At 42.0% G+C, this 15,124-nt stretch overlaps 2 protein-coding genes and 1 long non-coding RNA gene across 3 annotated transcripts; 1 reads left to right on the plus strand and 2 right to left on the minus strand.

Annotated features, from left to right (window-relative positions):
• Positions 1-4,226: 4,226 nt before the first annotated feature.
• LOC121694953 lies at positions 4,227-4,985 on the plus strand. Its single transcript, XR_006025958.1, has 3 exons — positions 4,227-4,353; positions 4,440-4,463; positions 4,589-4,985. It is a non-coding gene; the product is annotated as an uncharacterized LOC121694953 (long non-coding RNA).
• Positions 4,986-5,333: 348 nt separating this feature from the next.
• On the minus strand, positions 5,334-7,473 carry LOC121694495 (methionine-R-sulfoxide reductase B2, mitochondrial-like). The gene is made up of 5 exons (XM_042074708.1): positions 7,241-7,473; positions 6,677-6,783; positions 6,274-6,350; positions 5,871-6,018; positions 5,334-5,674 (listed from the first exon to the last, which is right to left on the minus strand). Exons 1-5 carry the CDS (start codon positions 7,347-7,349, stop codon positions 5,567-5,569), a joined length of 549 nt encoding a protein of 182 aa, XP_041930642.1. The 5' UTR covers positions 7,350-7,473; the 3' UTR covers positions 5,334-5,566.
• Positions 7,474-8,444: 971 nt separating this feature from the next.
• dnajc1 (DnaJ (Hsp40) homolog, subfamily C, member 1) lies at positions 8,445-14,554 on the minus strand. The gene is made up of 11 exons (XM_042072025.1): positions 14,239-14,554; positions 13,300-13,401; positions 12,729-12,775; positions 12,113-12,278; positions 11,388-11,485; positions 11,097-11,281; positions 10,587-10,753; positions 10,372-10,491; positions 10,007-10,055; positions 9,435-9,904; positions 8,445-8,853 (listed from the first exon to the last, which is right to left on the minus strand). The coding sequence occupies exons 1-11, from the start codon at positions 14,389-14,391 to the stop codon at positions 8,785-8,787; spliced, it is 1,626 nt and encodes a 541-aa protein (XP_041927959.1). The 5' UTR covers positions 14,392-14,554; the 3' UTR covers positions 8,445-8,784.
• Between the last annotated feature and the right edge of the window lie 570 nt (positions 14,555-15,124).

The following is a 15,124-nucleotide window of genomic DNA, read 5'->3' on the forward strand; positions in this document are numbered from 1 at the left end:
AAACCATGAGTGAAACCGGTGAAAGGAAGAGCACCGTATTTTTCAGAGGCGGAGTAGTCGAGGCTTACGAGGAGGAGAGAACTGTAATAACAAAGAAAGAGCAATACTTAAGCGCCTGCGTCCGAGACCTTGCTTGGCAGAGAATAGCCTAACTGACCGTGTAAATGCGTATGTTTAAGATAGCCTATTTAATGTCAAAAGCACAATTAAATAATTCACTGGACTGCTTTCAATGATGCTTTCTTAAACTAGCCTACCTTGTCACAGATTGAGTGGGCCATAGAATTCTTTGAGAATCCCAAATGTAATTTTTTATTTTAACGCGGGTTCTGCAGCTGTGGGCCAAGTTAAACTTTTGCGCACTTCAGTGCACATTTGGAAAATGTAATAAGTGATGCTGACCTGCCAGTTGGTGAAACTACACTTTAATGATCCTCGTGGGTTTGTGTCCAGGAAAACGAATGAAGTTGCGCAGGAACTGCTTTAGGGCAAGGCAAACTTTACGCACCAACCGACAGCTTGCCGATATGCTCTGCGTCTCCAACACTACAAAAACTCCCAGTCGGAGAGCGTGTGTAGCCTATTAAAAAAATATTTTATCCCAAATGCCATCAGCATTCTTAACCAAACTTAGTGACAACATGCATACCCGGCTGAGCTGTACAGCTATATTTAAACTTATTTATTAATTTATAGGCTATGTTTTCCCTTTTTTGTACTGTACTTGTTTTAATTATATCTTCAATGTGTCTGAGATGTTGTTTGTCCATCTGTCTGGTGAGCCAAACACAAATGTCCACTATGGTGTAGCCTAGGCTAGCTAGCCTACGTTAAAGATTTATTTTATTCTATTCTAATCCACCATGCGTAATGTAGGGATGGAGAATGCTTTTCAAGTAGCCTATATTTAAGAGGAGTAGCTTGCGGAATGTCTGAAATGAGTTGAAATAATTAAATAGCCTATTTTGAGTTCATAGAAAGGCCTACAGATGCAACCCAATTCAGAAGTGGGCATATAGATTACAGTAATAAGGATAATTGAATGTTTAAGTAGCCCCCATTGACTGATTTAGTGTATGCCTAATCCAACATTTTAGATGCAACACCATTGCCAAACGCACATGGCAGCAGGTGAAAATGAAACACAAAAACATTATTCAGAATAGTAGGTTTATATAGTTATAGCTTGCATTAATATTTCTTAATTATGAAAACATGTAGGCCTAGCTTATAGCCTTCACTTGGCCTCTGTTTTACAGCTAACAAGAAAAAGGTGTCTTTGAACACTACTGTAGGAGGAAAGGCACTAGAGTGTTTTACAGTAGCAGAGGAGTTGGCCATCGCAAATAATAGTGAAAGTCCGATTATGGAGGGGGTTGAGGGAGGCATTCGGTCGGATTCTGGTGCTGTGGAAATATGTAGCCTTTATCTGCAGGGTACAGTAATATGACATTCAATTCAACAAGTTTGTTAAAATTGTGATTTTAATTTATTAGGCCTACTGTAGGCTATGTCTGATTTATTTTAGGCTATTCTTGCTCAGATGTTCAGCATACTGTAGGCTAGGCCTATGTCCGATTTATTTTAGGACATACAGTATTCTTGCATCACCGATGGAATAGGCCTACATGAATGTCCACGTACGGGCATTGCTATGAGACGTCTTCCTAGATCATCTGACAAAGATAACGAATTCCCTTGGCTGACAATATATATCTTCATAGAGAATATCGTCCGGGTAAGCTATAGCCTATATATTTTCTGGCGGTCTCTAAAACCCCTCGCCCTGCGAAGAGAGTCCCTCACGATTTGCGCTCCAATGTCGTATACGGATCATCCAGGTACGCCGATATGTCTCGGGAGAAATTGTTAGTGGAGGGGTGGTACTTATAAAGGGTGTGGTTAACGGAAACCTCGGGTTAAGAACATAACCTGGTCGGAGCAGGTTTGAGATGCAGCGTAAATTGCCATGGCAGCATACCTCGGTTAAAACCTATCCACCTTTCGTAGTACGGGTTAATCGGGAAGTTACGCCACACGTGATCAAGTTACTCTCGAAGTTACCCAGATAAGCCAGAAACCCCGCTTCGTAGTACAGGCCCCCCGCTTTCTGGAATACCTCTCAAGTCAACACCCTGAACCCATAGCTGTGTTCCTCAAACTATTCCTGAACAATTTTTGCTTTGTGGTAGGGCACATTATCCTGCTGAAAGAGGTCACTGTCATAGGGGAATATTGTTTTCATGAAAGGGTGTACATGGTCTGCAACAAAGCTTAGGTAGGTATGTGTCAACATCCACATGAATGGCAGGACCCCAGCAGGTTTCCCAGCAGAAAACTGCCCAAAGCATCACACTGCCTCTGCCAGTTTGCATTGTGCATCCTGGTTCCCCAGGTAAGCGACACACACATTAGGCCAAGTGATGCAAAAGAAACGTGATTAATCAGACCAGGCCCCCTTCTTCCATTGTCCTGTGGTCCAGTTCTGTTGCTCATATGCCCATCGTTGGGGCTTTCGCCAGTGGACATATGTCAGCATGGACACCCTGACTGGGCCGCCGCTTCATAGTCCGCAAAAAAACTACAATGCACTGTATTCTGACACCTTTCTATCAGAACCAGCATTTACTTTTTCAGCAAATTCAGCTATAGTTTTGTCTGTTGAACCACATGGGCCAGCCTTTGCTGGGGCCAGCCTGCATCAATGAGCCTTGGTCCCCCATGACCCTATCACATCAAGAGTTGCCGATTTGGAGATACTCTGACCCAGTCGTCTAACCATCACAATTTGGCCCTTGTCAAAGTCGCTCAAATTCTTACACCTTCCCACTTTCCCTGCTTCTAACACATCAACTTTGAGGACAATATTTTCAATTGCTGCCAAATCACCCACTCACTGATGCATGCCCTGTTAATGAGATAATCAGTGTCATTCACTTCACCTGTCAGTGGTCATAATGTTATGGCTGATGGTGTGTATTCCAGAGGTCTCAAAATCCTCTCAAAATAGGCTTTGCTAATTTATAGGGTAAATCTGTAGATGAGAAAAGGACTCCCCACAATCATTTGCTGGCCAGAATTAGGAAATAGATTTGTACAAAAAGAAAAGTGTCTGTAAAAAAAACTGCTCGTGAACAGGTTTGGTTTACTGAGTTAACTGACCCAAACAAACTCAGACAATTAACAAAACCTGCTTTCTGCTTTCTGGGATAGGCTTGTTTGTATTCCCAAGGTGTTTACTGAGTTGGTTCTTGTATGAGAAGTAGTTCCAAGGTGGTTCTTGTTCCTGTCAGCTAACAACTTGCCTGTTCCAGACTGTTTTGGGGTGGTTCCTGCTCCTGATGTCCTTTCTGTCCCAAGGTGGTTCCTAACCTGCACCTGAGTTGGTTCCTGATCCAGAGCCGGCCGATGCCTTTCTGAATGTGTTCTAATTGTGCCCCAAAAGTGCTCTTGCTTTCTGGTTGCTTTAGACCAGGGGTTCTCAAAGTTTTGATTGGTGAGGGCCAACATCAGGGACCCAACATTGAAATAAGGGCCGCCAAAGGGACGGGGGGAGAAAAAGAAAGAAAAAGAACCTGGAAAAAAATCATTTTTTAATAATTTTAATGACCAGGTTGCATCTCCACAGTTTAAATTTATTGCATTAAACATATTTTAATTCATAACTGAGGCTAAACCTGGCAAAACTTGTGAAAATCTTAAGAAAAATTGCAATGCACACACAATCCCTAGGGTTCTCTACCCTCAACAGACAAATTTGGGATATAACAGTTCTGGTTGCAGTCCATTTCAAGTATGAACTTATTGAGAACAAACAGTCTCAGTGTGCCTTGCTTCTTATCAGCATAGGCCTTATTCAGGGCCAATTCCAGCTACCAAAGCACCACAGGAAAACCTGACGGCCACGAAACACCACTAAATGGAGATTCATTCTTTTCAAAGCACACAGTACAGTTGTACAGTTTTACAGATGTTATCAGATGTTATCGCGGGCCACCAGAAATGTTTCCGCGGGCCGCACTTTGAGAACCTATGCTTTAGACCCTCTCCATTCTCCATCAATTATTGGAATAATTTTTTGTCAGTTCATTGCTTAATCTTTGTAAGCTTTTGTCAGTTCATTGCTTAATTTCCCCCTAGTTCTGTGATGTGTGCCTTCTTCTGTTTCGCTCACTGTGCCTTGTTCCTGTTTTTTTGTTGCTAATGGTAACAGTGGCCAGAGCCTACAAATGCCACAAATGCCATAAAGGCAAATGCTACAAGCCTGGAGAACTTCAACCGAACACATCTAACAAGTATTCGCTCCAGTATCAGGAAACACTAGGTACTTCTTTGAGGTATTGATACATATTGGTAAGTTGCATTATTTTTTTTAAATGATTCTGATGTACTTGATAACAAAGAAAATTAAATAATGTAGTTTTCTGTTTTTAATACAGCTAATATGGAAGGGGAGTGGCTCGGTAAGGATGCATTATCGTGGGGGATTTTCTCAGCACTAGCTAAAATATTTCCAAAATGTTAGTAGGCTGCTGTTGCATCTCTCAGCATGAGAAGTCTATATTCATCATATCAAATTCTCTTCTAGGGTTTGTTGGACCATGGTTTCGTTACTTCCTCTTCTCTATCTTTCTTCTTGATTTGCTGTTGATCTATCTGAACACCTACCTGTATAGGGATCTGAGAGAACGATCAAGGGCATATATGACATACATGAGATCTACAGTTGTGACAAACATCAAGTCTCAGGAGGAGTCTGAGGATATTTATGAAGATGCTGAAGATGCATTTTGAAAATGTTCTGCTTGATAAATCCGACAAAGCAAAATGACTGCAGGTATTAATTTGCTTAAAGAGCAAAAAAAGATTTGCAGTAAACATCGCTTGACTCTTGTCAGAGTCCTGAGGTTAACATTTTTAAGAAATGTTATCTGCATGGAATATTACACTATATAGGAACTAGAATATCAATTGCTTCATGCAATCTCACGTCCTATGGAAACACACTGATATGTGTTCAATAAATTACATTTGAACTTGTGTCTTAGGATTGCATATTATAAATTGCAGTCTTTGATCATCATGTGAACCTCTGTAGTGTGCCCTCACCACAGCCACCACACCTTGACTGTGGGTGACTTCTTGGGTGGGTCTGTATTATACATGCATTTAATGCAAGACTCAAGCATTATACCCTATCTACCCATTTAATTCTAAACCTTGATGTAAGGATTTTATTATCTTGATTAGAAAAATGGAAGACAAGTTCACGATTTGGGGTATGTCTGAAATGACGTCTAAATTGTGATGTGAATAAGCACAAATGCAACATGTTAAAGTGTTTTTGGTTTTATAGGTTTGGTAAAGGAATTCTCACTGGTCAATCCATCCACTGCATTGGCACATGGTATCACTATTTTCTACTTTCAGTTGGTGACCTTTGCAATGAACCACATACATAGTCTACATCATGTAAAGTTAATTTGTCTGATTGCCCTGTCAGTCACACCTTATTTCAGGAAATCCTGTAGTCTAGAACATGACGTTCCTGTGTCAGTAAGAGCTCTTATTTTTGTACACTTGGTTTGAAGCTGAGAGCGATGCTGTTGATACAGAAGCGCTGACCCCCGGGCTCTGGACCGTCCTCGAACACATGACCCAGATGAGCATCACACTGTCAGAGTGCACAGGGACAATACATAACTGAATTATAGAGGAACAATTTAAACTCATTTTGTCAAATACCAATGAGATAATATAAAAATACATCAAATAGCCATGATATAATTCCAGCTCCATGATCAGTATCATCAAGATATTAGCATTTCGCCATTAGACATATACATCTCATATGAATTTTGGATATTTACCTGCTTACAAATGACTTCGGTTGCTGTGCTACCCAGTGAGTTATCAGCGCGTCGCAGGATGTTGGCATGACTTTCATCCTGCTCCCATGTTCCATGGGCCTCAGTAAAAGATGGCCACCCAGTCCCCGAATCAAATTTAGACACAGAGCTGGAGAGAGTACAGTACAGAGGGACACATTCATCAGTCAAACTAAGGCTCGCTGTTAGTTACATCAGTGTGGGACACATTCATCAGTCAAACTAAGGCTCGCTGTTAGTTACATCAGTGTGAAGGTATGATTCAGAATGAAGAGAATTCAATTAATTTTTAGTCCCAGTTACATTTTCAGTGCATAGAAATCTATACATTATGACAGAACTCATTATGACAGGACTCATTTCCATTCAGCACAGTATGTATTACCTAAAAAGAGGAGTGTCACAGCACACACAGTGGTACATGCCCTCTTCCGAGTGATTTAAGTAGACACCAGTGAAAGGCTAGAGAAGGAAAGTAAAATGCAAAGTGAGAGCTCATTATTTAAGTGACCATGAAGATACCGGACTTCTGCTTCTCAACAGATGGTAGGTTATTTTAGAGTTGAAACAAGCACCACACCCCTCCTCCAACTTCTCTCTACTCAAAAAAAGAATAATTGTCTTGTGTCTATAGACACATGTATAATTGCCAGTTTTTACTGCAACTCAACTTCAATTCATAGTTACAATAGCATGTGTATACTCCATGTCATTGCTATTGGCCTTGTTGCCCTCTAAAGCTACTTACATGGCATTACACGTGAGCTCTCACCACCCTATGTACTCACCTCTTCTGTACGTCTCTCTCTTGTGACTGTGTACTGTTCTGGGGTCAGTTTCTTCTTCCAGTCTGTGTTCGCCCATGACTGATCGTAACGTGTTAGCGACCTCAGCCCTGGGGGCATTAAACCACAGTGTTGGCACCAGGTGAGTGGCGCGGCTCACCTCATTATTATACATTGGATATATTATAAGGATTATTTTGGCACTTCTTTTATTTGTTTATCCTTTTGTACTTTGATATTGACATTTACCAAACCCAGCTATTCAACTGAACACACATTTGCACTTTGGTTCCCCTGAAATCAGCTTTTTCACGAGGTTTTCATGCTTAAATACATCTGATTTGTTTTTCTCTTTTTTTGAGTGCACTGTGGATTTTCATTGGCTGGCACTGAATAGATATAGTTGGATTTTATTTGACAGAAGCCAAATAAAATCTGAGAGAACGAAAATTAAGCAATGTACCCATCAAAATCATACATTTGCATTACGAGAGCTTTACGAACACAACACTCACTTCTACGAACACTTTCACTCAAAAAAAGAAGAAAAAGCCGAATGTCTCTCACCAGAGGATGTGCCCAGTGGTCTTATCAACACTAAACTTCTCTGGGGCAGAGTGGACTTTATAGACACTTCACCAAGCAGCTGACAGAAGCGACTGACCATTCGAGCCATTTTGTGATGGACTCCTCAGCATAGGTTAGAACGCAGTTGTTGGTAGTCAAAAGTGTGTGGATGCAGTCTGCGTTTCTGCTTGCTACTTCTCCGCTGATGAATTGGTTTGCAATAAAGAGGAGGTCAAAGTGTGCTACTGATAAGAGTTCGGAGGATATGTAGGTCAAGATCATTGATGAATAAAGAACAGAGACTTGTGAAAATAGGCGGTTTATTGGTCAGAGGAAGCATTCCAATATTCAGCGGAGTCATGGAGCTGGACTCCAATTCTTTTTGCTTCAAAGCTATGGATTCTTTCACAGCTGTATGATTTGAGATGATTTTTTTCATCAAGTGATATAGAATGAAGCTAAGCGAACACAGATTGTACATGTGTGTTCTCGGTGTGATGTAGGCCTCGTCTCATTGCCAGTGGCTTAGATGCCATGTGTGTTCTCGGTGTGATGTAGGCCTCGTCTCATTGCCAGTTGGCTTGGCAGAGCTGTGACTGACCACACAATCTGGTCTTGATCAAGCTCTCATGAGCATATATGCCATACATGGCCAGAAGTGACACAATAGTTACTGGTGAAATGCATACTAATACTTTTGAAGTATCCAAGTCAATCATAGTATTTTTTTTGTGCCCAGAATAAATACAAACAAATACTGGCAGTGGTCACATGCAGTCACAAATGCACACTGGCAGAGCAAATACTGGGTCTGCATATTCTAGCCACCGAAATGTAGGCTTACGGTCCATTGCATCCCACCCAGGAGCAATGTCTGGTATTGGCATCCCTTTACACAAGGCTGTCTCATTTATAATGAGCTTACAAATGTAACCAGAGGAGGGGTGTCCCTCTATCTTCAGGAGTCTTCACCTTCTACCCTTCTAACACTTGTGTACTGGGCCCTTTTCCTTTCTACTTCCTGATCAGATCGAGTAGACTTGATACTGTGTATTTACTCCAAATAGGTCTCCAAACTCATTGTTGCTTGGTTGTCATTCCTTTGTTATCCACAGTGACTTACAACTGTAAGTCACTGTGGATAACAAAGCTGAACGCTGGTATATGGAAATAATGATTAAAAGAACACACTCTATAATGCCTCTGAAAAGTTATTTGATTCATGGATTTATAAAAACACCTTAAACAATGTTGACAGCTTCCCACTGAAAACAGATAAACTATGAAGGAAAAAGGGGACAATGCAAAGGATGAAATGCAAAATGAAAAATAAATAAAAACATTTTCAGCATATATTGCAACAGATGGTTTCACAAAGGAGATGTGAAATTCTCCTGAAGTATAATGCTATGGCTTCCATATCGAGTAGAATCTTGGGAATTGTAGATGTCTGGTAACTGGGTTCTCTTTCAGTGTGGAGCTTAAGGCACATGACAGACAGGTGAGAGGTAAAGTGAAAACCCAAAATGGCTGCCGGAGGAGAGTCAGCTCTTCGCTTGCTTCCGTTTCTGTATGAGTTCAGCCAGCAACTTATAACGAATCATACACTCCTCCTAGAAAAATAAATGGAAAGACACTTTGGTTAGGTTACAAGGGATTGAAACCAAATGGATGAAATACGATCAAACAATCAATCAATCAATCAATCATTATTGATTTTCAAAGTCTAGAAATGCTAGCATTCCTTCATAAAAAATGCCACTGTGTACTATATAAAAATAACACAAAAACATTCTTGCTTATACTGCTATTATTGTTATTTATATTATGAAGTTATTTATATGACGCTCTTTCAGTTGCTTATTTCCATGCTCTGACTGTGGTGGTGTTTGTCAGCTCGCTCTACTGGTCACCACTACTGGCAGCCGTGGCCTACTGGTTAGCGCTTCGGACTTGTAATCGGAGGGTTGCCGGTTCGAACCCCGACCAGTAGGCACGGCTGAAGTGCCCTTGAGCAAGGCACCTAACCCCTCACTGCTCCCCGAGCGCCGCTGTTGTTGCAGGCAGCTCACTGCGCCGGGATTAGTGTGTGCTTCACCTCACTGTGTGTTCACTGTGTGCTGAGTGTGTTGAGATAAAAGCAGAGACCAAATCTCCCTCATGGGATCAAAAGAGTATTTATACTTATACCAACCTTGCTCTTTCCGGGCACCACTTTAGCGATCCTGTCCCAGCGTTCCGTGGTGCCGCGTGGGTACTGCTGCAGCGCCAGCTCTAGAAGCTTCTGCTGGTTCTGTGTCCACAAATCCTCTGCAGGGGCAGCGCAGGCTTTCTCCTTCTGCGGTGCTGGCGCTTGCGCCCGCCTGTCCTCGTCACTGTCCTCTTCCACGGCGTCAGGATCAAAGTCCCTCTGGCGACGGCTCCGGCTGGGCTTGTCCTCCCCAGCGCCACTCCCGCTCCCTGCCCCCGCGCCGGCTGCTGCCCTCTTCGCCCTCCTCCTCAGGCCCTTCGCCTCCGTCTCCTCGCCGCCGTCTGGCTCCGCTAGCTGCTCCTGGGCCAGTGGCAGCTCCTCACGCTGGGTCATCAGGTTGTCCGGCACCGCCCCTGCTTTGGACACTTTACCCCCTACAGAGGCACCCTTCAGATCGGAGAGCTTCACCAGCCCTGCACGGACAGATCACAGAGTCAGAAATCAAGGACAAAGAGAGTGGCCCAGTTCAAAGCATTCTCACGTACTGTATCAGTATGGCTTTTCAATGCTCTTACCTGGTGTGATGGTGATATTGTCTTTGGCTTGTTTGACCTTTGCAGTTACCTATCAATGATGATAGTTTGATTCAGTTGCATTTATGGCATGGACATAAACATGATACTTGGTTCTGTACTACACAACCGCATCAATCATCTGGGGTTAAATATTAAATATGTGCTGTCTGAAGGTTAAATTAGGTTAAATATGCACGGCATGAAGTCATAGACAGACACAGACTCACACACACACACACAACTGACTCCTGAGCAGTGTTATTTTACATTAATGTTGCACCATTTACAACACAGCCTCTTACTAATGATTCACCACTAGTAACACACTATATGCGTTTTGAATAAAGCCGCACAAATACACACACCTCTGACACGGACCTGCCCAATTCATGGGCAATCTTCTCCCACCGTCCCGGAGTGCCCCCTGGAAACTTCACCATGCACCTGCTGAGCTGGCTGAGGTCCTCCTCTGTCCACTCGGGGACCTGTAGCAAAGAATCAACAGCACGGATGGTTATGTAGGTCCTCTGCAGCATTCAGTAGGCGGGAAATATGTGCATTGTGAGAAAGTGGTACATACTTTCTTTTTCTGAGATTTTTTTTCTTCTAGCCAGTCATCCATCTGGTCCTCGATGTCTTCAATGGACGCTGCCTGGTCGTACGGAGCTGCATAGTTTGTATCGAAGGCGCTGGGCTCATAGACAGGGAACTCTATCTTTGGCTTCTTTACTTTAGGACGCTTTTCCTCTGCAAAAAGTAAATAAAAAATGTGTGCATCTCACAATGGATGAAAAGTCAGGGATGGTCATTACATCTCTAAATTCTGGGTTTAGATTTGTGGTAGAATTATACAATGCAATAACAATGTATTTAAATTGGTTGTATTCAAATATAAGAAATGCATGTGTAAAGATTTATCCACATTTTAAGGTATCTACAGCTGAAGTATTTCCAATAACAATGGCTTACAGCAGCTTTTAAGACATCCCATATCGATTCCTTTCTGGTGTGTCAATAATTGTATGTAAATCGAATCATCCTCTCATAACAATTCCCAAAATATGCTCCTTAAAGGGAGTAGGTGGCTCACTTTGTTGTGCCTCCTGTGCAGCCAAGGCCTCAGCTTCCTCCTTCTCTTTGACCTTCATTGCTTGATAGTCTTCATAGTACTGCTTCACCTCCTGAATGACCTGAGGGAGGGACTTCACGGAGAAGTACAGCCAGATGCTCAGTTTGAGCGGCAGGATGTCATGCCACTGGGGTTTGTCATAGGACCTGATTAATTCAGAAGATGGGATGGAATATAGCTCAGTGTTCACTGGTAGTTCGATGACAACAAGCTGGGTCTATTAAAACGTATCCATAAACAATGACTTCTTACCGCTCATTCTTCTCCTGGTTGACACCCTTCCCATCCTCCGTGCCCTTGTTACTCATCTTTTTCTTTTTCTCTTTCTTCTTTTTACTCAGAAGTTCATCCTGCACAAAAAGATGAGGAAAGTGAAGCAAAAATGCATTACCGAACTAATCTAACTAAACATTAGGACTAGAGCCATTTGGATGGACGGACTAATCTTAAAGGTTGTATCAGCGATAGCGGGGATACGTCACTTCTGTTGATGTTCAAACAAAACAGAGAGCTAGCTCGCTACTCCCTCCCCCTCCTTCCCATGCAATTAAAACTCTCCGAAACACGCATCTTGTTGGTTATTGGTTGAAACACTTTATTTTCCCTTTGAGTGGTTGCTAACCCTTGTTGATCTCGGAGCCTAGGCTGCTTACAGAGACACATTTTTTTGACGGCCTGCTTATGGGACAGGCAGCTAGCGGATCGTTAGGAAAGATTAGATGAATGTGATCATTTATGTTTGGGCCTGAAATCGCTGATACAACCTTTAATATAACTTAGCTTCTACAGCTCTCTCAACTCAACTCAGAATCATTCAAACAGTATAGGCATCATCATCAATTCAAGTCAAGTGATGTACTTGACGTTGTTATTTCATGAGTATCATGAATTATTATACACAATAATGTGCTTTAACAATAAAGAACTACAAATCAAGGGGCAACAATGTCTATTACAAAATCATGTGAGCTACTCACCAGCTGCTTCTCCAGATAAATAGACCATATGACTGCGTAGTGACCGACAGTCAAGATCAGGAAGAGGAGGAAGCCTAGCTCTGCATTGCTCATCTTCCTCACCCGCCGGTAGTAGAACACTGGCTGTCTCCAATCAGGGAGTCCATTGACCAGAATGTCATTGTACCTGTGGATGGAAATCGCGAGAGACTCAGTAGTTTGTTTTTTGAACCCTTGTGACCACAGAGAGAAGTGTAAAAGGCAAACAAAAGACATGATGCATTCGTGCTGACTGCTTAACCAACTGTACATTTCAGTCTATACCGTTTGCTCAACAGCCACATCCAACCACTTAATAGCTTGTTAGCAATCACTGTCTAACAGTGTAAACAGACACTGAGTGGTGAAACAGCAAGCATGCCATAGAAAAAAAACGTACAGTAGATTGTTTACTACCAATAGCTCTAGCTGCCAACCTGCTTTGTTTGTCAGAAGTAGCATCTTACTTAAATATTGTATGAAATACTCAATTACTACCATCAATCATCCCAAGTCATAGGAAGTAGGCTACTTTTTGCCGTAAAGTAAAGGCTGTCTTGTGGACTACATGAGGTAAAAATAGAAAGCAGCAACTCACGTTTGTCTCCTTTCTTCATCCTTCAAGACCTCATAAATTGCCACAAGCTGAAAAAGAATTACCACAAGACGTTAAGGTTTAGTCTCAGCATTCTCCAAACAGCCACACACCACACAAGCATCTTACTGTAACAACAGAATGTTTTCACAGATGTTTACACTAGGGGCCTATAGGACTGTAAACCTGAAATAACACTAACACAATGAAAAGGGTCTAAGTCTTTCAAAGATGTTATTATTATTATTATTATTATTATTATTATAAGCTTTATTTGTATAGCACCGTTCATACACATAATGCAGCTCAAAGATCAGCAGCAACAGATCAGCAACATATCAGAGATACTATATATACAAATGACAATAACTATAACTATATGTAACAAATGCCAAATGCTTAGGTCCTGTTGATGTGGATTCTAAGCGGTCAGCCTTAGTATTTGTTGTGATTATGAATTTATAGACGTTTAAGGAACACTACGACCGGAAGACTGGCAGCCGTAACCCTAACCCTTAACCCTTAAATGTTGCATACAAGACAGATGGCGGTCATTTCAGACTGCAGGGCTTACCTGCCTGAACTGCGTTTCTGCATTTTCATCTTTGTTCTTGTCTGGATGCAGGGTGAGGGAAAGCCTTCGATAGGCCTTCCTAATGTCTGCGGACGAAGCATCCTTGATGGGGAGCAAAGAGAGAGAATGCGTGAGACACATGGGGAAGTAGGGGAGTGTTGGTTGCAAATGGAGTATAGGTGAGTGTCCAGGACAGCTCTTCTCCTGTGCCACATCACTAGTGCCACCTAGTGTATTTTACAGCTTTAGTAGCGCTAGTATGAGTGTGAATAACATTTCAAAATTAATTTGAAAGAAATGGTCCTAAAAAAATTAGAGTGTCGGTCGAAAGAAGCATGATAATTCATCAGAATGGGCACTAGGCAAAGTGTTTGGCATCAGCTATTTCAAAGGGTTGAAATGCTTGCTAGATTCTTTTTGCATCCAAATAGGGTCGGCTGATCGATTTTGCATGCGGGTAAAGGCTCCTTCTGTGTGAACTTTCCACAGGAACAGAGTTTGTAAACAACTTTTAGTTTTTCTCAAGTACGTACGCTTGACATATTTCTGTAGCGTGGACTTTTCAGCCCAGTAAAGACACGTAGTTGCCACATATGTTAGCCTATCTGTTTTGTCATGGAACACTCAAGTGACCAGTCAATCGGATACCGACTGGTTGGCTTAACAGGCCATATCGTGTCTCAGCCAGGGCATACCACAACAATACATGACTAGAATCTTAAGATCTAATGGAGGTGATTAAAACGGCATTAAAACAACACGACTGTAGGTGAAGCATAGCCCATAGTACCCAAAGGCCCTGAGACGACGAAAATAGCTTTCTGTTTAGCATAGGATTATGAAAGCATAGTGCATAGGCTACCATTACGGTTTAGGTCTAGGATACGCGTACATTCTACAACAATGTAACAATTTAACAATATGAGCTCTGCATGTTACCTGATCCACAGACAAGAATTCATAGAATGTTTGCGGTATTTCTTCAACGAGATCGAACAGCTCCAGGTCTGCATCCCATGCAAGTGTGGGGATTGGTTTCTCGATAGAAAGGCAAAGAAGTAAAGCACACATGGAGACCCATGATGAGGTCATTCTTAAAGGTTTCCCTTTTAATTCTAAAAAACTATGGCACTCTAGAAGCCTCAAAAACAACTGATATATCAGATTCTTCTGTTGGGCCTACAAGTCAAGGCATACTCTCTTTTCCTCCTGTAGTCGAACGTGGCTACCACTTCCCCATTGCTCTTAAAGGGAACGTATGTGATTGCCAAAGCTACCACTGAGAATTTCTTCTCTTGGCCCTCAGTGCACCTCAGAAGTCTGCCACAGAGTGTCGCTGCATCTTCCCTATGGCCATGCCATCAGAAAGAGACTGTCCTTCAAGGTAATTGGCTACATAATGCTCACTAAACATATCACCCATCATATCTAAGGTTATATATATCTTCGGCCACAAGACACACACGTACGCATAGAGTAAAACAGAACGTTCTAAAATGAAAGAAGAGGAGAATGAAAGTTCACATACCAAGAACAAAACTTTACTGTGTTGCCCTACGTGGATCCATGAAGGTTGGCATTACTTCTTTCATCCTTGTCCATGCACGAAACGATGCAAAACAACAGCTTATTAAAATATAAAGGCCTATGTGTAATGGGTTGAATGCCCAATGCGTAATGGGTTGAATTTTAATTGAAAAGTCGTTAGTAATGGGCCTAATATCTGTAACTGCGAACAATACTATACTTTAACCTAATATACAGTATTTCAAAAGAGACTAGGTCTAGATTATCAGAGCACTTTGCAAACTGGCAAAGGAATGCT

The sequence above is a fragment of the Alosa sapidissima genome, chromosome 1 (assembly GCF_018492685.1).
Source record: "Alosa sapidissima isolate fAloSap1 chromosome 1, fAloSap1.pri, whole genome shotgun sequence".
NCBI lineage: Eukaryota > Metazoa > Chordata > Actinopteri > Clupeiformes > Clupeidae > Alosa > Alosa sapidissima.